Source organism: Ochotona curzoniae, unplaced genomic scaffold (assembly GCF_017591425.1).
Source record: "Ochotona curzoniae isolate NIBS_2020 unplaced genomic scaffold, NIBS_Ocur_1.0 contig_4612, whole genome shotgun sequence".
In the NCBI taxonomy this organism is placed as follows: domain Eukaryota; kingdom Metazoa; phylum Chordata; class Mammalia; order Lagomorpha; family Ochotonidae; genus Ochotona; species Ochotona curzoniae.
Window position 1 is genome coordinate 7,878,322 of NW_024466343.1, and position 23,477 is coordinate 7,901,798.

Below are 23,477 nucleotides of genomic sequence, written 5' to 3' on the forward strand. Positions count from 1 at the left end.
CAGTGAACAAGTGGCACCCAAACAAGGACCTGAAGCAGATACAAGTATGGATATCAAACAAGTCGTGCCTGCCCATGAACATGGACTTGAAAGCAGATAGTAAGTATGACAGAAACTCCCACAGAAAGAGGTTAAGTGGGAATAGTGGGACAGAATCAGTGTAGAGCGCAGTTATATGTTCCTTGTGCAGAACTTTTTAGTGAAAAGTGGAACAAAGATAACTAGGCAGCAATTGCGTTCTAAAGGTTTAAAGGTTATTTGTAAACATAACCCTTGATCCCCGGATGAAGCAACAACAGAAGCTTAAGACCTTGCCCAGAAAATGGTAAAAAGGCCCAAAGGATAGAAAATATTCGTATTAGTTTTTGGATTACATGGGCTTTAAAGCCATTATTATAATTTTAGAAAGGAAACCTAAAAAAGACTCCTCTAAGAGGAGACACTGCTGAAATGTGGCTAAAAAGCAAATGCCTCATAGTGCTAATGAGGCAGAAAGAGAAAGGGAAGCCACGAGAGGTCCCCCTGATGGGAGAGACTGCCGTAATGTGCCTAAAAAAGAAATATCTAATAGTACTGATAAAAAGGATGGAAAAGAAGAATGTGTGAGAAACTCCCGTAAGAGGAGAAACCCCCATAATATGGCTAAAATAGAAATGCCTTATACTACCAGTGAGGAAGAGGAAAAAGGGGAATCCATGAGAGACCCTCCTAACAGGAGATGCCACCATAATACAACTCGAAGAGAAAGGTCTTATACTACAGATGAGGAACTTACAAAAAGAACACTCAGGACAGACTCCCCTAATGGAAGATGCCACTCTAACAAGGCAAGAAAAGAAACTAAAGCTTCCCATGTTAAAACAGCAAAATTGCAGGATTTCTCTGAATTGTCTAGTGAGGAAAATGAGGATGGGATAAAAGAACAGTATGAGCCCATGCCGTGTCACCCTTAAGCCTGGTCCAAGTGTTTGATATTCCTCAGAGATTTCATGAATTACAATCACTTTTCCCAATTACACTAACCCACCTGCATATGAGAATCTGGATGGTAACACTATCACAGCTTTTAAGAAAGCTTGTACATCCTATGGACCCAATTCTTCATGTGTATGTGATTATTTAAATGGCGGGAGCCAGGGAGCAAATTGGATTCCCTATGCTTTTGAAGTAATAGCAAAAATAGGGCTGCCTCCTTCTCAATATCTACAATGGAAAATGTGGAGGAGTGATATGGCTAAGGGAAAAAAAAAAAAACGCAATCCTTAGGACCATTAGGTTAACAACTAATTGGTGGTGAGGAAACTCCTGGCAGTTCCAGCTTCAGGCCCAAAACAATCAGAGGTTTGCAAAACACCAATATCCTATTCAGTTTGTGTCTTCAGAAGAATAACAGATTTAAAAACTGCTACTTTCTCAGTGCCACATCCTTACCCAGCAGCTATAAATCCTGGAGGACAAAATTCTAATCAGCTGTGGCAAATGGATGTTACTCATGTATAACTTTTTCCTAGCAGCCATTCTTAACCAATGTGCTAATTCTTACCTGCAAGTTCTTACATTAAGGTAATCTTTGTGATCTCTTATTAGTTGTTTAAGGTTTAGAAAATAGAATGTTTTCTAAACTGTTATTTGATAGTTTTCACTTGACCCGTTGTTCCTGAAAGTAAGTAACCCATTGGCTCAGACTTATTGAATGTGTACACCACACCCTAAAAAGTCAATTGTTAAAAAATAAAAAGAGGAATGGCCCCATGAGTCACTTTATCTCTAAACATTTTTAACATGTAATTTTTAAAATTTGTCTCAAGCAGACATTAATACTCCTGGCTAACAAACATTTTTCTATCTCTAAATTCTCTACCAATGACTTTAAAAATTCTGTGTGAAACATCTTAATAAATGGTATTTTGCGACACTAATAACCCGTGGCAAATGTTATGCTCTTTTCTTTAGAATTTCCTGATGGATCCTCTGAAAAACTACAGATTTCCCTTATGGCTCATTCAGCCTCAGAAGTGCAAGAACTCCCTCAAATACTACCCTGCCCTTGAAGAAAATGGAATACCCAGCAGAACCTCTTCAAAGAACAGAAGAACCTGAACACTCCTTTTGGTTCAAAACAGCTGAAAGTCTTCCTGAGACCCTGATGGATTACAACAATTTACTTCAACAAAGAGAAGCCTTGAAGCACCATCATGTTCTATTAGGAACCCACAGATCTACACCCCCTGAAAAATACCCTGCTGTTGCTGCCCCTCTACACTCCTTCTCAGCATGAAGCAGACAGCAGTCATCACCACCTGTCCCTAACAGCAGCTACAGTCCATCCTTCTAGAGAAGGAAATGTAGAGTCAGATGGGATAATAGGCAGTTAGGATCTTAGGTCGCTGAAGAAGTTGCCCTTCTAGGAGCACATTCCCTCTGGGTCAGTTTACAAAACAAAACAAAAACCAGAAGGGGTTGTGAAGGACAACTGATACTTGGACTCAAGGGTGTGGAAACAATTGATGGGTTCCATAGACAGGCTTATGGGAACTGTGTAAACTCCTCAAAGTCCTCCTTATCATGTGACAACAGGATCTAATTTATCTTTTCATATTTTTCTCATCTTTCAGATAAAAAAATCAGATAAAATTTCTGTCTCTCAAAGCTATCCCTTCCCGCAAATAACTGATGACTATTTCTCATCATCCAAGTCTTTGCTTAAGTATCACTTCCTAGCCTAGGACAACTGATTGGATATCTATGAGGACAATTGATGGATACACAAAACAGAGATAATGGCACTCAGGGTGTGGAAACAACTGATGGGTTCCATAGACAGGCTTATGGGAACTGTGTAAACTCCTCAGTCTCCTCCCTCATCCTATTTGACCCTCAGTCTATACTGGCTATTGACCATCAGTAAGTAGTCCACCAATTCCATCACTGTACGGGACAGTGAACACACATATGTATATATGAAGGAAGAGGGAGGGAGGGCTATCTTACCAATGCTAACTCACTCCCAAAATGGTATCGATAGCTGGGCTGGAACAAGCAGGGCAAAGTTAGAACTCTACCTGGGTGTCCCATATGGGTAGCCATGGACAGTAGCAAGGAGCTAGTGTGCAGGTGGAGTGGCAGCAGCTGAACCAGACTGTGCTCATGTGGGATGCAAAGCACTGCTTTATCTCGCTGTGCTAAAACGCTGGCCTCAATGATGATACCTATATCTTGACCATCCTGCTAAAAATCATAACCAGATTCCTCTTTTCAGCACAATATCCTGTTCAACATTTCTCTTTTTATATTATTCAGCACCTCTAAATAGATAACTTATTTAATAAACAAAGTCCATAAGAGCAAGCTTCCTTGTGGGACATAAGGCAGTTGCTTGAATAGAACAATGAAAGTGAATGAAAACTGTATGACTCTCTCAATACAACAAAGTCAAGGCATAATTTAAAATGAGAGGATTTTCTGTAATATAAAAGAACTAAGCTTTCTGAAATGTAATACTAGACTGATTGTTTCATATGACAAATTGTGAATCCACTTAATCCTATATTTACCAGGCAGAAACACTCCTGAGACTTAATGTGTCTTTGGCATTAAAAAGTTTCTTCATAATTCTAGATAGATGCATTTAAAAATTTTCATTAGGCTTATTCACCTAAAATATCAGACATGTGTTTTTTCTCTAGTTATATTAGTGCTCTGAAAGTAATTCTTCACAGTATTTGAAAAATACCGGGCTCTGGATCTAAGCAAAATGTCAAAACTTTCCAGCTTTTCATGTTTATCTTTTGGTGACTCGTCTTACGGAAAATTCTTCTGCCTCAGCTTTCTGCACATCAATTTGCCCTCCAGCAGTATTTGCTCTGACATCATATCAATCTACCTATCGAAGTTTGTTTTCAGCAATAATATCCTCCGCATTTTCTTGAGGAGCAGTCATACACCTGCCGTACATATTCTCTGCTCTGCCAGGCAGACACCTGTATGCTTGCTGCCTGGAGTGACTTAAGGAGAGTAGACGAGGGGTGAAGCTACTTTCAAACCTTGGGCCCATGTGTTCCTTTCCTAAAGCCTTTGGTTTGCTTCTCTAATTTTAAAGAAGCTCAGTTTGCAGTCTACCATGGGCTATCTATTTTTATACCTAATTTTATACAAACATGTTCATTTTGCTAAAATGGAAGAGTAGGGTAAATTGGAATTTAAAAAAAACACAACTCTGGAGTTACAAAATAATCATAGATTTGTATTTAAAGAAATTCTTCATTAAAGTGCAATAATCCACCCAACTGCTATTGTGAAACTGAAATAATTTGTTATTACTTCAGTTTAGACTGTTTCCAACATGTAAAAAAATTTCCTGCTATTTGCATTCAGTCCACTGCTCACACATGAAATCATTAATTTATTGTGTCTCTATGGTCTTTCCATTTTCACAAATGAGTTAAATTAGACGTTATATTCTTCTTTATGCTTGTTCATTTGGTGTAAGATTTCTGAGACTGATCCAAGTTGTTGCATGAGTAGTCACTGAGTTTCTTATTACTGAGTATTTCATTAAATGGCTACATTACATTTTCTTTACAGACTTGGTGGTTGACTCTACTACCTTCATAAACTTAATATTAATCAACATTACAGTGTGCAAAAGGGAGATTTGTTCATTGCACTGAACCAAGAACTGGAAGATCATCATGTAGAAATGGATACAACATTGGCCCTCCCAAATCTAAACAAAGGGTAAATACAAATGTCCGGACTCATTAGTTAATAAGTAAAAAGATGACATGTTACCTATCATGTTAGATATAAGGCTGACACTGTTGTTGTTACACTCCAGATACAAGAGTGCATGGATACTGCCTTGACAAAGAGCAGACAGCATTATAGTTTCCACTAACGAGCTTCTATATGTAAAACAACCTATGTTTTTCCAGGAACGTAGAATTCTACTTCTAGATAATGCTCCATATGTACAGCCAAATATATGTGACATATAGTGAACACACAAGAGAAAGAACCATATTTTTCTTTAGCAGCAGCTGTAGGCAGGCTTGGGTATCCATAAATGACACAAATAGGTTTCTGCCACCACTTCCAAACACTTCCCTAAAAATCTGATCTCACTCAGCATCACAGGCAGTGAATATATTTAACTACAGCATCTCGGGTCTTCTAGAAATTCTCCAAACAACCTCTCAGGGTATCAGCATGTTTCTAAGTACTGTCTGAAGAATCACAGACAGAGCATTTTAAGGGCTTTATGCAGGTAAAACTTTTTAACGATCTCAAACTTATAAAACATTTCCTTTCCTAAACAATTTCAGAATAAACTGTCAACCAAATGTCCCTTTTATTGAAATACCTAGCTGTTTGATAAAATGTCCCTTGAATTGAGTTTGTCTCACTTCCCCCATTTGAGATTCATGTTATCTATCTACATAACAAAAAAGCAAGGCCTTGTTCTTCTCATAGTATCCTACCCTAGAATATGATTTTGATTAGTGTAGTGTCGAAATGATGTTCAACTTAATAACATCAATGAGGCCATGCCAGGATTCTCCAATCAAAGTTACTCCTTCCCTTTTAAAACTCACAAGTATTTCATGGGGAAAAAGTTGAAATGATATAAAAATCCACTGCTCAACAATTGCATTAATTCAACTATTTAACATCAGTATAGACATATCTCTTACTCTGTTTAATGAATTAGGTTATCATATTAAAAAGTTGAAATTCTCACAAATTTGACCAGTGGGAGTCCCCGTGAGTGAATTTCTCTTTTTTAGATTTAGTTTTTTGTTTGTTTTTTGATTTTGTTTTTGTTCGCCCTCATGATTCTTCCAAAAATTCTCTATTTTCTGGCAAAAAAAAAAAGTTGTAATCTCATCTAGCATTTTCCCTGCCCTTTTGGCACTAAAATACTCACATTAGCTTAATAACACATAACTAGTCCAAAAGCACTAACACTAAATTCAACTTGGAAAGAACCCTATTACTACTAGAGCAGCATGAATTCTAAAATTGAAGAGCATCAAATTTATGGTGAAACTTCAGAAAATGATGAAATCATCTATGCTTTACAAAAAAGGTTATAAGACAAAACTCCCAAAGATAAGACAGTTTGCAACTAGATAATTTGTTTCTAAAAAGGGTAAGATGATACTAAAGATAAAGTCTGAAGTGCAGACCATTCTGATCAATCTGGCAGGGAAAAAGGTGGGTATTTCACACAGTGATAAAGGCATCACTTGTGCCTGTGTTCAAAATCTGACTCTGCTTCCAATTCCAGCTTCCTACAAGGCACACACTGAGACACAGGAGGCCACGACCCTGCCAGCGACAATGCAGTCCTAGACTGAGTTCTAAGCCTCTGTCCTTGGCCTGACCCAGCCTAGTCCTGGCTGCTGTGGCTACTTGAACCAACAGGCAAACTTCTTTCAAATAAAAGTTAGCAAGGCTGTGTTATAACAGAATCGTTTCTATAAGGATACACTCGTAAAATATTATTGAGGTAGTGATGACATGAATTAGTTTTAAAATTCAACTGACTTTGCCTTGATAGACTTAGGACGCAAATGAGGCCTATGAAAAATTAATAAACCTGTATCTCTATCGTCCCCTGTGTAAAAATTATTTTAGACAAAGGCCAGAAAACACAAAATTCCTGAATCAAAGAAGATTAGGCATATATATATGTGCTGGAGAGACCCAATATGAAATGTACAAGACATCTTATTTTGTACTGTTCATTTCCTTTTCCCCTTTTACTAAAACAATCCCAACTTTCTCCTGCAGAGTTGAGCTGTCCTTCTCACATGGATTCTCTGCAGGATTACAAAGCGTCTCAGGTGACTAGTGTTAGACCTTTTCAGGAGAAAGAGCTGTGTTAGTTACTGATGGCAGTTCTCTGAAGGGATCTGCCATGGAGGGAACTACAACTCTGCTATGTTTGTCCGTAAAACCTGATGTTTATATTTCCTATTGTGTGCAGACAGCATGTTGTTTACACACAAAGAATGCCTTACAAAACACACTCTGAAACTGAATGCATTTGCAAATACAGGGAGTCCCCCAAAAGACAAACCAATATTAAAATTTCAAAGCAGATGGGAGTATATCATGCAAGACTGTAGACAATACTAATTTAAGGAAACCTGTAATTTTCTTTTTTAATTAAGATTTCTCACTAGTACCAATCTATAAAACAAAATTTATTGCCAGAAAAACAAAGCCCACAAAGAGATATTAATTCACTACAGCTGTATTGAACTGTAAGCGTTTACTCATTATTATGCACCAGGAACACTTGAAGTCTATCACAAATCTTTAATCCACTCATTTCATGTATAAAATACAGTTTGTTAATTGTCAGGTCTTTATCCTAGATCATTTACAATTTGAAAAGCATTACTTTTTTTACCCGAATAAAAATTTCCAATTCAGTTTTTCTTCGTTTTTCAATCTTCTCTGCCTCAATTTGGCAAGTGTGACAAATGTACAGATGATTGACAGCTGGTCCTCCTCCATACCTGAAGCATGAAGAATTTAAAAAGTACAATTAGGATAAAACTACAATATTCTACGAAATCCATTTCTTTTTGCTCAATGCCTAAAATTCCCAGTTAAGAATAAATTCTCACAGAAAAATTCTGGAAGTAATGTCAACGGCATTATCAGTATGTTGCCTAATGTGCTTATTTGTACTTCAGCTTTCCCTTATAGTTAATTTTACTTCAAAATGTCAAAGGATATAATAAAGCAAAACAAGCAGTTTACAAATAGTGGCATATAATACAGAAATCTAGGTTATACCTACAGTCACAGTGAGGTTTTAATCAGATGGAAGGCTTTTTCCAAGTCTAAGGGAGAAGCATTCATGGAATTCCTTATAGATAACATTCAACTAAGGAAAACATACCGAGTAGGGAAATTATACTGCAAAATGTTTTAAAATAAAATTTAAAACTACAGTTAAAAGAAAATTTGGTTTCGGGAGTACAGTCCTATAAAATTTTAGTGTTGGAGTTAAGACAAAAATTTTTCAAATAGAGTATCTGAAGTTGAATATACAGGGCATGTGTTGTGTTTGTAGAGCATATTAAGATACCTGATGACATAAGGAAGCACCATGAGACCAAGATGCTCCACTGTCGATGCAGCTTCCTAACATGCCTGGAAAGTACCAGGTCCCTGGCATGTACAAGGGAGACCAGGATGGAGCTCCTGACTCCTGGTTCAGCCTGGTCCTGCCCCAGCTGGTGTAAATATTTAAGTGAACCAGTGGATGAAAGACATCTCTAGCTTCCCTTCCTTGTCTTTCTGCCTTTCAAGTAATCTTTTTTTTTTTTTAAGTTAAGTATTACAGTGCAACCTTACAGACAATCAGAACATAAAAATAAAAATTATCTAAGCTAGGTCCTCAACAGCTATAAAGTCTTCTTATTCACACTTCAGAATGAATAAGCAACAGAAAAGAGATATAAAAGCAACAGAGCACAAAGAACATGTGTGAAATAATACAATCACCTTTTAACCATTTTAACAGATTTTCACCATACTATATATACATATAAGAAACAAACCTGCTATATAAATTGTCCCAAATGTTCTGAGGCAGCATCAAAACAAGGTCTTCAATAAAACTAGCTTTCCGTGGAGGAACACCTAAAAGAAAGTTTAGACAGGTCTATCTCATTCTTTAATCCATTTATATTACTTTGAAAGGTTAAGCTCACTTTTTAAAAATGCTTCAAGATGGTCAATCACTATTCTTAGGTTTCCCTTTCCAAAATGTATAAGGCATTTGTTCATTACGTTAAAGACACACAGTACCTTGAAATCCAAATACAAAAAATGTTTTAAATGCATCTACATTTGAAAGGCAGAGAGGGAGAAGGACAAATCTTCCATCTGCTGGTTCATTCTGCAATGTCTGCAACAACAGTCCTGGGCCTAACTAAAACCAGGAGCCTGAACCCAACTCAGGTCTCCCACACGGCACAGAACCAACATCCTGAGCCAATACCTGCTGCCTCTCAGGGCATGCATTTAAATAAAGCTGCATCTAACTTAGATGAGCTGGTACTTGATCCATGCACTTCCATGTGGGACACAGGCATCCCAAGTGGTGACATAATACCTGCACCAATGCAAATCCCCACCAATAATTTTAAGGCTTAGAGTTCGCTATGTAACACAGGATACTTTTATCCCTGTGATTTCACTACCAACAAAACTCACAAAAGCTTTCGGTCAGGGCAAGCTGTAGAGGTTAAATTGCTTCTTAAAACAACTGTACCTCATTATCACAGTTGCTGTGATCTAATCTTGCCTGATTCTAGTCCAAACAGTGTATCTACTGCAAGGCAGCATCTGAGCACTTGCCACACATGTGGGAGATCTGGAGAGAATTTCTGAGTCTCATTTGCAGCTTGTGCCAGCCTAGCTGTTACAAGCATTTAAAGCATGAATCAGCATTTGGGAGAGATCTCTATTTCTCTGTCCCTCTGACTTTATGTAAATAAAAATAAACAACGAAAAACAATCCTGAGTCTTCATCCATGAGGGCTAATGAAAGAGCCACAAAAATGTCTTATTTTTTGTAGAACTCTATGATGAAGGCCCAATTTATTCAGTGATAAATTATAAAGGCATTACATTTGCATTTACATTAATTTAACAAATAACTGCCTGAGTATTCTGTTGGTGCTGTTAAATCCCAAATACATTTCCATACATCAAAAAACAGCCAGCTATTCACTTACACAAAAAGGGTAAAAACAGCATGATTGGTGGCTGAAATGACTAACACAGGGATGCTCTCAGTTAAAAAGAATGGGGTCCGGCTCAGCGCAGTAGCCTAGTGGCTGAAGTCCTTGCCTGGCACACACCAGGATCCCATATGGGCACCAATTCGTGTCGTGGCTGCTCCACTTCCCATGCAGCTCCCTGCCTGTGACCTGGGAAAATAGGTGAGGAGGACCCAAAGTCTTGGGACCCTGCACCCACATGGGAGACCCGGAAGAAGCTCCTGGTTCCTGGCTTCGGATCAGCTTAGCTCTGGCCATTGTGGCCACTTGGGGAGTGAATCAGCAGACAGATCCTCCTCTCCGTATATCTGACTTTCCAATAAAAGCAAATAAACAAATCTGTGTGTGTGTGTGTGTGTGTGTGTGTTTTACTCTTTAAATAAATACTTCTTTTTAAAAAACAATGTCTAAAATCTGTGCAAGAGTCACTGTACTGCAATTGTCTATGCATCTGACTCTAACATGACATCAAACCTTAAAGAGAGATCTTCTGATATCTTTATTCTGAAGCAGAATTTGGAACAGATATTCAATAATGAGCTAATTTCTGAAGCCATATGGAAATAAACTGAAGAAATGAGAAATAGTGGAAAGTTCCTGGCGTTTTCCTATTGTGCAAATTACTTAACACCAAACCTCTGCCATTACTTAACACAATTTCTTACCTCCATGAATACAGAGAAAATCATTATTAGAAATAGGGCCAGGTTCTGCAAAGGTCTTAAATTTATTTAGCCACTGTCGAGAAATATAAAACTGAAGGAGGCTTGGTTCCATTATGTTCAACAGATTCGATATTCTTCGCCTCTCTTTCTGTGCTTCTTCACTGCTCTTCCTATTAAGGACAATGGTAACTACATTCAGTTTGCATTTTACAATAGATTAATTGGCAAACTTTTCTTACTTGACATAGCACACGGATTAATACCACAGGCCTTATTAAATCTTGAGAATTTTAAGAGAATTATGCCTTATCACTGCACAAACCCACTATAACCCTCCCCAGGCAACATTCTGTTTCATCTTCTGGGGTCCACAAAATCAATGTTACCCATGAGGCAAAGTCTATTAGCAAACTCAATCTCAATAGTTGCACTATGTATCTATTTCAGCAAATAGAAATTTCTAAGATACAAATAAATACATAAATAATTATAAAGCCTTGATTACTAGCTGGTTTAGGAGAAAATTTGCCACTCATCCCTTAACACCAGTACTAATTTCCTTTTGTTAAAAGTTGCTAAAAGAAAATGCATCACCGTGCCATTCATGTAAATGATTTAATGTAATCTGAACAACTTGTCATTCTTGTAAATCATTTAACATAGCTACATACAATCTTTTACTCTATTTTACTCATTCCATGAGGGTTAATTACTTCTAATCTTTACTTGGTAACCCATTTGAAACTTTTTTTAAAGTTACTAATAAGCCCAAGAAGGATACATTCTTTGATACTTGTAAAAACACTCTACTTGTGAGATAGCATTCCATTACCTATAGAAAAGAACATAGGCTTCTGCATTTTGCACAGTAGATTCTGAAACTTCAGTGACACTCTGATCATCAAATTCATACCAGAGATTATTTAAATTATTTCGGCAATAGGCTATATAATGTCCACCTGAATATAAAGGAAAAGAATTTATTTCAGTAACAAAATTAACACAACAATGGTATATACATTTTGTATATCCAAGGTTTAATACAATAGCTGAAATATACCAACACTTGAGGAGATGAAGGACAGAAAATAGAATTTTAAAAAATCCTCTGTAGGGTCAGGCATTGTGCCTAGTAGCCAAATCACTGGTTCACACACCCACATCCCATACTGGAGTGCTTGGGTTTGATCCTCAGCACTTGCCTCCAGCTTACAGCCAAAGAGGATCCTAGAAGGCCACCAATTATGGCTCAAGGAATTAAGGCCCTGCCATCCACAGAGGAGGCCTAGATCTTTCAGTTACTGGCTTCAGTTCAGCCTTACTCAACCAGTGCAATCACTTGAGATGAACCAGTGGATGGAAGCACTGTCTCAAATAAATAATTCTTCAAACAGAAAAGCAATGTAAGAATGATCATGTTAAAATATCTAATGTTTCAAATATCACAGTAAAAAATACTCAATTTTCTAAAATATATTTGACATAGGTTCCCTGCCCCTCATTTATTTGAAATACAGAGGGAAAGGGACCAACATTTAAACAGAGAAAGATTTTCCCTTTGCCCATTCACTCCCCCAAATGCTTGCAACACGTAGGACTGGGACAAGCCAATGCCAGAATTTAGGAACTCCATCTGAGTCTCCCACGTGTGGCATGGATCCAAGTGCCTCAGCCAACACTGGTTCCCTTCCAGAGTTCACATGAACAGGAAGACAGAGGCAGAAGCAGAAGGAGGACTTGAACACGGGAACTCCAATACAGCACACAGTCATCCCAGCCAGTGCCACAACTCAACTGTTGCACCAAACGTTCATTCGTGATGTTTTAATTTACAATTTTTTAAACTGACACACAACTGTACCTATTTATGAGGCACATGTGATTATCTGATATACATATAAAATCTTTAATATTTAAATCAAGGTGAAGGAAGGTAGACAGAGATATAGATAGATAGATAGGACAGATAACCAGTATTTCCATCTCCTTGACTAACATTTCCTTACCTTGAAAATGTGAATTTTTTAAAAAAAACAGCAGTGAAATCATTTGTTTTTAATATTTTTTTCTTCCCAGGTCTTATGTAAGGTTTTAGCTCCAATGATTTTATTCCTTTTCAAATATAAGATCAATAGTCAAAGCTGAGTACTTACTACTTGCAGTTCCATGGTGACAAATGACAGACAAAAGATCATAAGTCACAATCTGAGTTGGACTATCTTTAGCCAGAAACGGCTGAAGATCCAGACCTTCCAGTGGAAATGAAACATGGGTGCTGATCTTGGTAGAAAACATCAGTTCATGTCTGAATCTTTTAAGGTGAATGCATAAAATCTAAAAGATAATAAAATTCAAAACCCTAGTCTGTCATTAGGAAAAACTAAAAACATTCCCAGTGGCAAAACTACACAAACATCAACAAGCAAGAAACATATTCAATCAAAATAAAATTACAAAAGTAAAAAAAAAAATTAATATTTTAAAATTTTCTATGTTAGATAAGGAAATCTATTAAAAACTGACACTGAATTAAGTTTCAAGTTTAAACACTAAACTGCAACTACAATTTGAATCCAGGAATGCTAAAAATGTGGAAAATGGTGACTTTTAAGTATCTGTTCTTTGTTTTCCTAACTTTACTCTTGATACCTTGCCAGATCCTACACTATCTAAACCATGTTCAACCAAACTCACAGCTTTGGGAAGTGACTCTCCATTGCATTCTTCAACAATGCTAACAGAAAACACCAATGCTTTACCACACAAGACAAAGTAAATAAACAGTGCTTTATCACATAAAATAAAACAAAGCCCATACCTCAGGAAATTTTTGCACTTTACAAAACTTTACTCCATTCCTCAACCTACATGAGAAAACCAAAAAATCAATTAAGCCACAGAAAGTTCGGTATCTTTTCATATATTACAAAAACTCTCAGAAAGTGAAAGCACAAAGGATGAAGTCTAGAAATGCTTACTGTTGAATTACGTTACAGACTAAATATAATAATCAAAACACTGGGTCCTTATTATAAAAAAAATCAGCAAAAAAATTACATCAGTAACATACATAGGAAGAGATATTATTCACTGATTTAAAAATTGGGGGGAGGGCCCACTGAGATAGCCTTGCACTTAAAGTCCTTGCCTTGCACACTTTGGGATCCCATGTAGATGCTGCTTCACATCCTGATTGCTCTGCTTCCCATCCAGCTTGTGGCCTGGGAAAGCAGTCGAAGACAGCCCACAGCCCTGGGATCCTGCATCCACGTGAGAGACCGGAAAGAAGCTCCTGGCTCCAGACTTTATTTCTGCTCAGCTCCAGCTGCCTAGGTCACTTGGGAAGTGAATCATCAGACGGAGGATCTTCCTCTCTGTCTCTTCTCCTCTCTGTGTATCTGACTTTTCAGTAAAAATAAATCTAAAAATCTCTTTAAAACATTTTTTTAAAAAACAGTGTGTTACCATTTATTGTTTGACTATGGCTTTCTAATAATGAATAAATAATAGAAAAATGAATGAATAAAGCTAGATAAACCAAAATTCCAAATTCATAAATTTGTAGTGCAGATCAATTTGTAAATTTTTTTTTTTACCACATATTATTCTTACAACACAGTACCAGTGGTGTAACCCAACAGGTTGGCCAACTGCCTGCAATGCCAGCATCACATATGAACACTAGTTTAAGTCCCAGCATCTCTACCTTGGATCTAGTACACAGGGGAAAGCAGCTGCAGCCATGTCAAAGACTCAGATGAAGTCCCTAACTCCTAACTTTGGCCCGACTATGACCCATGTAACCATTTGGGGAGTGAATCAGTGAATAGAAGCTCTCTCTCACCATCTCCATAACTTTGCCTTCCAAATAAATAAGACATTTTTAAGGGAGAAAAAGCTTCATAAAAAGAATGACATAATAAAGAATATTAACATGCACCTTTAAAAAGTCCTACTTTCGGGGCCCGGCGCGGTGGCGCAAGTGGTTAAGGTCCTCGCCTAGCACGCCCGGGATCCCATATGGGCGCTGGTTCTAATCCCGGCGGCCCCGCTTCCCTTCCAGCTCCCTGCCTGTGGCCTGGGAAAGCAGTCGAGGACGGCCCAAAGCTTTGGGACCCAGAAGAGGCTCCTGGCTTCGGATCGGCATAGCATCGACCGTTGTGCTCACTTGGGGAGTGAATCATCGGATGGAAGATCTTCCTCTCTGTCTCTCCTCTCTGTATATCCGCCTTTCCAATAAAAACATAATAAAAATAAATCTTTAAAAAAAAAAAAAAGTCCTACTTTCAATATGGATTTTTACTGGTATCTTTTCCCTAGTTTGCTCTGCTTTACAAGGAAGGATCTCTCTCCATGTCAATAACCTCTTGGCTTGTCATCTAGGGTTTCAAGGAAATACTAATAAAGTCTTTCTGGGTGGGTACAATGGCTCAACAGGCTGATCATCCACTTTCAAGCACTGGTAGCCCACATGGGTGCAAGTTTGTGTCCCAGCTGCTCCAGTTCCCATCCAGCTCTCTGCTTGTGGCCTGGGAAAGCAGTCGAGGACGGCCCAAAGCCTTGGAACACTGCACCTGCATGAAAAACCCAGAAGAGCTCCTGGCTCCTGGCTTCAGACAGGCCAGCTCTGTTCATTGCAGCCACTTCTGGAGTGGACCAGTAAATGGAACATCTTTCTCTCTGTCTCTCCTCTCTGTAAATCTGACTTTCCAATAAAAATAAATAAATCTTTTTTTTTTTTAAAGATTTTATTTTTATTATTTTTTATTGGAAAGGCACATATACAGAGAGAGGAGATACAGAGAGGAAGATCTTCCGTCCGATGATTCACTCCCCAAGTGAGCCGCAACGGGCCGATACTATGCCGATCCGAAGCCAGGAGCCTCTTCCGGGTCTCCCACACGGGTGCAGGGTCCCAAAGCTTTGGGCCGTCCTCAACTGCTTTCCCAGGCCACAGGCAGGGAGCTGGAAGGGAAGCGGGGCTGCCGGGATTAGAACCAGCGCCCATATGGGATCCCGGGCGTACAAGGCGAGGACTTAACCACTTGCGCCACCGCGCTGGGCCCCAAAAAATAAATAAATCTTAAAAAAAAATTCAGAAAAATTTTCCTATTTTCCTCAAAAATAGTCATCTGTATCAAGTCTCCAATCACTTTTTTCTATCACCAAGCTTTACAAGTCTGAATTAATATTAAAAGAAAAAGGCAGCTGCTAGACTGAATTAAACTTTGTCTAATTCTGTTCATAGAAAATAACATAAAATTTGGCAAAAATATCTACTTACAGGGTCAATACCATGTTGCAATGTGTTAGCTACAACCTGTGATGACGGCCTCCCAAACCGGAGCTGACACAAGTACTTAATGATCCTGCTCCGTGCAAAAGCACATAGGAAAGCAGCAGATGGCAGCCCAGAAACCTGAACCTCTACTACACACGTGGGAGACACACATGAAGTTCCAGGTTTGTCTTAACCTGGCCCAGTTCTGTCATGGCCACTTGGGGAAAGAAGATACCCCGAAAACACCGACAGGACACCTTGGGTCCCTCTGCCTTTTAAATATATATTTTAACGAATTATATAAGTCTAATTAACCTATTGAGTTTTAATCTTCAATTTATTTCATAGAACTACCAATTTCCTCATTATTATGGGATAAGGCTTTCTGGTCTATATTTTTATAAATATAACATCAAACTTAACTCCATATCTCCAATTCAAAAGACCAAGATCAATGCAGTGTCAATGTCACTTACTTTTTACATTTTTCACAACTGTACATATTATCACCTGCAAACAAAGCACATCTGGTTATTCTCAAAACAACAACAAAAATGAACTGTTTCCTTTTGGTTCTATAATCCTTTGATTCTGTCATATGCTGATCTCACAGTGCAGTTATATATGGTTCTTGTTTTTAGGCTCTGCCCAAGTCAATTCATGACATTTTCCTTAGCAAAAATATGCCCCTCACTCACTTTCAACACTGAAAGCCTACCTTAAATACCACCCTTTCCATTTACTCATTCAAGAAAATTTATGAATACCTAGTCACATATCCAAGGAAGGTGCTAGACATGCAAAATTAGGGAAGGAGCCTTAACTGATATGGAGGACAGATCATTTCAGCTATATGGATAATAAGTTAACTATTCTAAATGAGTTTCCCTTCTTTGAATCCAAGAACAGCTGTAAGATACCTTGTAAATCATATTGTCTTACACTACAGGAACCCAAATAAATTTCTTCAGAATGAGATTTTTTTTTTCTTTTCTCATATGCTTAACATTGCCATGGCAAATCCTGGCAATGAGCAAGTACTATTTAAGCTGGCCTAAAATCAAGCTTTTATGGATATATTTTACATTTTGTTCCACTAGGATATGAGGCTCATCTACAGCAATTTAGCCAACAATATTACTATGTTTCTTACCTTTTAATTCATCTCTGGCGAAGAAGGCAGCAAGACAATCTTGCAAGGTTACTACTGGACCCCAAAACCAGCTAGGGACACATGAGACAACAAACCTGAAACATCATTGACAGAAGAAAAAGGAAGTGTTCTGCCAGTACAGCAGAAACAGCAGTTTTAACAATGAATTAGATACAAAGAAAATAAATACGTACCTCTTAACATACTCCATGAAAAAAGCTATCCACCCCTGTGGAGCGTAAGCTTCGCCGCATGATCCTGCTTTGACTAGAGAAGTTGGATGACTTGATGAGTGCAGCTTAGCAAGGTCTTCCTTGCCAGGAATTGGCAAGGACAGATCTTGAAAGGTCTCGAGGGTTACAGACACCTAAAATTGTTTTGTTTTAAAAATAGGATGAAAATAATCCAGCACAAACATTTATAAGGTTAAATTGTTTTACTGCAAAAGTCAAGACAAGTTATAATAAGCAAAAATAAACTGGAGAAAAACACTTTTCAGTAACAGCAAAATTACCAGTTACTGTAGCATCACGGAAAGTATCCCAAATCCAACTACTGTGGCTTGAGATTTGGAGTTTATGGACTATTGTATTTACTTTGGAAACTGATTTTTACCAATAGTTTTAAATGGTCCAGGGGTGAAATAAGCAGGCATTTGGATCTGTGGTTAATACTGTCAATTAAGAGGCCCATATTTCATATGTGAAAGCCTGGGTGTGATAATCCGCTTGATCCCCAACTCCACCTTTCCGCCAGTGCAGACTGTGGGAGGCAGCACATGATGGCTTCTTCCCTGCCATCTGTGTGGAGACCTAGACTGAACTTCCACTGGCAACTTTAGCCTAGGCCCAGTGTGGCTGTTACAAGCAATTGGAAAGTGAATCAGAAAATGGAAGCTTTTGTCCTGTTTCTCAAATAAATAAACAAACAAATGCGTACTTAAAAAGGATTGACAAGGGCCTGGCGCCATGGCCTAGCGGCTAAAGTCCTCGCCTTGAATGCATCAGGATCCCATATGGACGCCGGTTCTAATTCCGGCAGCTCTACTTCCCATCCAGCTCCCTGCCTGTGGCCTGGGAAAGCACTTGAGGATGGCCCAAAGCTTTGGGACCCTGCACCCGCGTGGGAGACCCGGAAGAGGTTCCTGAATGCTGGCTTCAGATCGGAGCAGCACTGGCATCTGATTTTTAAATACAGATACCAGTTCACAATAAGTTACAGAAATGCTCTGTTACATTCCTCTCGACAACACATTCAGCGTATGTACACAAAGACTACATCTCTAAGTAATGCAATCTTAAAGATGGGCACACTCCGTCATTGACTGAAACATCATTAGCACACAGGGCACGGCAGCAACTGAAAACATTTCTGGATCATTTTACTTAAATACTTAATATCAAAAGAATATACTTTAAAATAATCCCACAGGAAATAGATTTGACTAAAGATTTTAATGTTAACAACTGAAAGCTCAAGTCTTGATCCTGAGATGTTAATTCAGATTCACTAGTACATCAAAATAAAGCCAGTCTTAATAATAGTTTAATGAAGTGCTATTTAAAAACTCATGATTTTTCACTTACACCCTTTTTACTGTTTACAAATTTGACACTATTATCTAATCTCAATCTGTGAAAGCACTGACAAGCTGTTAAGTATATCCAACTGCTAGAGACATTTTCAACTCCCATGGGTCTATGAATAGCAACAGTATCCTAGCCTACCCATTTCAGAAGCCCTGGAGAACAGTCACGTGTTCCTAACCCCTGCTGCTGAGCAACTTCCCACTTTCCTATGCAACCAAAACACCAACTGAGAATTTAGCAATGCTTCCTGCTAATACATGCCTGTTCAATGATGGATCAAGATCAATCCTTCAAAAATTACATCTCTGTTAAATGTCGCTAAGAGTAGATTCTATTTCTAGAATCAATTTATATTAATGCAAAGGTTAGATGTGAATATATGATTATCAGCAACCAGGAGGAGCTTTCCACATTTTTACATTTTACAAACCTAAGAGCACTTGACAGAAATTTTCTGTATACTCTAATCCCCTCATACTCACCCTGTCACAAGTCAAACACTGTACCGAACTAATGATTGTTCCATCAAATATGTCTGAAATAACACTTCTGTATTTCTTGTGCTGTTTCTTTCTCTTAGGAGATGCAGATGGAGCTGGAATTGCAAACGAAATGCGGAATGTTAAAAAAAAAGGTGGGGGGCAGGGTCTTCATTTAACAGTTTTCCTCTAGAATATTTAACAGTTAAAATTCCTACACATAAAATTTTTCAAAGTATACTTCAAGAGCACTACTTATGGGCACAGGTTCGTGTCCCAGAGGCCCCACTTCCATTCCAGCTCCCTGCTTATGGCCAGGGAAAGCAGTCGAGGGCGGCCCAAGGCCTTGGGACCCTGCACCCGCCTGGGAGACCCAGAAGAAGCTCCTAGTTCCTGGCTTCAAATCGGCTCAGCTTCCACCATTGTGACAACTTAGGGGAGTGAATCATCAGATGGAAGATCCTCCTGTCTCTCTCCTCCTCTCTGTATAATTGACTTTGCAATAAAAAAAAATTAAATAAAAAAATTCAGATAAAACTTGCTTTCAAAAAAAAGAATATTTGTACATACAGGCAAATGATCAAAATCTTGCATTAGCACAGTATCCATTTTTTGTATGCAAAATGAGACCTTAGCCTTACCACTGAGGATTAATGTTCCACACAGCAAAGGAAGAGGGAGCAATGTTAGAAAAGTGGAGAGGAAACTTAAGATAAAACGGGAGAGTTGTTGCCTATCTTGTCCTCAAAGTAATTCTGCCTCCAACTGAAGCTTTAAAGACAGCATTCCATCACCAATCTGTTGAGAATCCCTTTCTGTATTTTCTAATAAAAGTCCTTTGTCTTCTATAATTTCAACTATTTCCTCCTAAATCTTGTAATTCTGTTAAAAATGTCCTTTGCTAAGAAAAAAGTGTTTTTCTTCTATGCATCATGTTTCTGAAGTCTGATGTTTTCAAGAACTGTTTACCTAACCCTAACAAGTTCAAGACTTTTCTCCTGTCTTTTCTCTTAAGAGTTTTATATAAGGTTGATGGGAATGCAAAATGATACAGATACTCTGGAAAACAGTTTGCCATGTTCATTCAATGTTAGCCTGAATAACATATAAAACCCAGTGAACCTAGGCCCACGTATTCCTCCTAGGCAAGTAAAATTTAGGTTCAAAGAAAAGCCTATAAACCCTCTGTTTAAATTAGCATTATTCATAATAATCTAAAATTGCAAACAGTTTAAAAGTTCCTGAATGAATGAACAAAAAAATGCTAATTTATCCAATGAATTCAAATTCTATAACCAAAAAAAAAAAAAAAAAAAAACCAGAACAAACTATTCAGATATGTCAGATATGCAATAAAGCAACTGATTCTTAAATGAATATTTCTTGGGTAAAATAAGTTTGTTTCAACATATGAAAAAATGTTCCAGCTCCCTGGCAATAAGGGAAATCCAAATTAAAACATCGATGAGGTACCACCTAACACCAGTTAGATTGGCCCACATAAACAAGAACACCAACGACGCTTGCTGGCGAGGATGCGGTAAAAAGGGAACCCTACTCCACTGCTGGTGGAGCTGCAAATTGGTACAGCCTTTATGGAAATCAGTCTGGAGAACACTCAAACAACTCAAAATCTGCATACCATATGACCCAGCAATAGCACTCCTAGGAATATATCCAAAACACCTGTTTTACAACAAACCAACATGCATCCCTATGTTCATAGCAGCACAATCAGTAATTGCAAAAACATGGAAGCAACCGAAATGCCCATCAACAGAAGATTGGATAAGAAAGCTTTGGTTCATCTACTCCATGGAATACTACTCAGCTATTAAAAAAAACAAAATGTAGTTCTTTGTGGCTAAATGGGCCCAACTGGAAACTATAATGCTAAGGGAAATGAGCGAATCCCAAAAGGTTAGATACCACATGTTTGCCTTGATTTAACTTGTAATTTTTGTTTGGTTGTTGGTTATTTTTTGAACCTGTCATTGACACTGTCTCAACCCAGATGTTTCGAAGAATGGAACTTGCATTATTTTTAACATATTGTTTACCCAATACTATGTCAATTAATTCCATAATGTTGTATATTGATACTGAGGTTTTGTTGGGGCTTTTAACTGACCGGATCTTTACTCTGTTAGCCCTATCTTCAGACTAGAGAAGGTCTCCCCAAGAGGCCACTGAACTTATCTGGACAATAAGACGCTGGACTTTATGCTAGATATGTGTTTGCAAGGAACGAATCTCAACTGAACTTGAACTGTGGTTATGCAACAAGGTGGAGGAATCCACCATGGGGGGAGGGGTATGGGAGGGGTAGGGGGAATCCCCAGTGCCTATAAAACTGTATCACATAATACAATGTTAACAACAATAAAAAAATAAATAAATAAATTAAATAAAATAAGTTTGTTTCAAAAAGGTTATACTATATGGTTCTATTTTTAGGACATCCTAGGAAAAAGTAAACCAATAGAGACAGATGATCAGTTGTGTAAGGGCCCAGGGGTTGGGAGATGATCTGATTACAAAGATTTAGGATAAGGAAACTCTTCAGAGTATCAGAAGTGTTCTGCATTCCTTACTATTTTTGATAATGAACAATTCATACTTTACTTCCCCCCAAAAATGAATTCAACCACATATAAATTGTGAAAAACAAGAATATAACACACCAAAAGACTTTTAATCTAAGCTGCACAGATTTACGCTTTCAGTTTTCACAGATCGCACACCATCTTTTGCTTAGTACTTTAGCAAATATCAAAATCTACAATCTAAACTAAGAATCAAGGCACAGAAACTCAAAAAGGGAATCTTCTTACTTTTTTTGTGTGTGGGTGTCAATCCTGCCCACAAATTTCCTGATTTAGGAGGGCTTGTTGATAAACGTGGATTAGCACTTTCATTGGAAGGAACAATCTGTGATGTAGACAGGTCATTCACATGGACATCAGTGATATATTCTGCAATATTAAAAATCTACATTATTATCTTTTACATAATAAAACCATACAATATTAAATGACAATATGATACCCTGAATAAAATTAACACTAAAAAATGACAAATATTTGATTCAAAATACCTACTATGCAAAAAAAGTAATTTTCTACTTAAGAATCGCCTTTTTTCTACCAGCCTAGATTTCAAACCACTGCTTCTGCTATAGACAACTTAAGAAGTGAGCTGTGAAAATACAAAGAGTATCTTATTTTTCCCAATATAATTTTATGTGATTTTTTTTATTTTTAAAGATTTATTTTTATTGGAAATACAGATTTACAGAGAGAAGAGACAGAAAGAAAGATCTTTCATCCACTCCCCAAGTGGCTGCAATGGCTAGAGCTCAGCTGATCTGAAGCCAGGAGATAGGAGCTTCCTCTAGGTCTCCAATGTTGGGCCACCTCTGCTGTTTTCCAAAGTCACATCAGGGAACTGGATGGGAAGTGCAGCAGCCAAGATACAAACTGGTACCCGTATGGAATGCTCATGTTTGAAAGGGCAGGATTAGCCGGGTGAATCATTGCACCAGGCCCAAGTTTTTGTTTTTTTTTTTTTTAAAGAATCAGAATATTTTTTAAAATTTTAAAGCTAGATGGGAAAATAAAAAATTATTCTCCCAAACTAACCAGCAATCAAATTAAAACAAATTCAAGAAGTCTTATTAACTAAGTTAAAACACATCATTTGATTAGGAAAATATTTTTTTTAAGAACTAAACTGTATGAATTAAGTTTTGCATTGTTTCCTCTTGCATTCCTGGAGACTAAAACATATTCCAAGGTGAATGACTATCTGCACTCAAGCAAGTATTTTGAGCAAAGACAAATGAATGCTTCATAGGAGATCCTGAACAGGAATGTCGTCATAGATTGTTTTCAGATCACGAGAAATTCTTCAGTATCCAATCATAACCATATTGACAGAATAATTTAAGAGGCGAAAAAAATTTTTTAGGAATCATTTTTTGTTTGAAAGGCAGTTACAAAAAGAAGCAGAGACAGGCAGAGAGCACTTCCATCCTCTGGTCACTCCCCAAATGGCCACAATGGCTGGGATGGGAACCAAAGTCAGAAGCCAGTTTCTCCCAGGTCTCCCACATGGGTGGCAAGGGCCCAACAACTCGGGCCTTATTCCACTGCTTTCCAAAACACATTAGCAGAGAGTTGGATCCACAGTGGTGCAGCCAAAACTTGAATCAGTGCTTAAATGGCATGTCAGCACAGGCAGCAACTTAATGTGCTATGCCATAATGCCAGCCCCTGCAGTTTTCTGAAAGGAATAAAATTAATGTAATCTAAGTCAGGAACTATAAATGCCCAAGTAGTAAATATTTAGGCTTTGTGTGCCATATATTCTTCATCATATTTTTCTTCATCAAGTCTCTTAAACACATAAGAATCATAAACCCTGGACTTGGGCAGAAGAATAAATCCACTACAGGGCAATATGGCCTTGGATCAAGCTTAGCAGGACTTTTGACAGGAAA

At 37.9% G+C, this 23,477-nt stretch overlaps 1 protein-coding gene across 5 annotated transcripts in view; it reads right to left on the reverse strand.

Moving 5' to 3' along the window:
* The window catches only part of USP33 (ubiquitin specific peptidase 33), a 51,552-nt gene that overhangs the window by 5,879 nt on the left and 22,196 nt on the right, over window positions 1–23,477 (reverse strand). Inside the window, exons 11-21 of one of the 5 annotated variants that reach the window (XM_040987308.1) lie at window positions 21,811–21,951; window positions 18,980–19,092; window positions 17,103–17,275; window positions 16,909–17,003; window positions 16,232–16,265; window positions 13,293–13,338; window positions 12,628–12,808; window positions 11,307–11,433; window positions 10,475–10,644; window positions 8,583–8,664; window positions 7,412–7,529 (exon numbers count right to left, since the gene is read on the reverse strand). In XM_040987308.1, the coding sequence (XP_040843242.1) occupies window positions 7,412–7,529; window positions 8,583–8,664; window positions 10,475–10,644; window positions 11,307–11,433; window positions 12,628–12,808; window positions 13,293–13,338; window positions 16,232–16,265; window positions 16,909–17,003; window positions 17,103–17,275; window positions 18,980–19,092; window positions 21,811–21,951 (1,280 nt within the window). The remainder of the gene's footprint in view (window positions 1–7,411; window positions 7,530–8,582; window positions 8,665–10,474; window positions 10,645–11,306; window positions 11,434–12,627; window positions 12,809–13,292; window positions 13,339–16,231; window positions 16,266–16,908; window positions 17,004–17,102; window positions 17,276–18,979; window positions 19,093–21,810; window positions 21,952–23,477) is intronic. The other 4 variants (XM_040987310.1, XM_040987311.1, XM_040987309.1 and 1 more) reach the window with 4 other exon arrangements.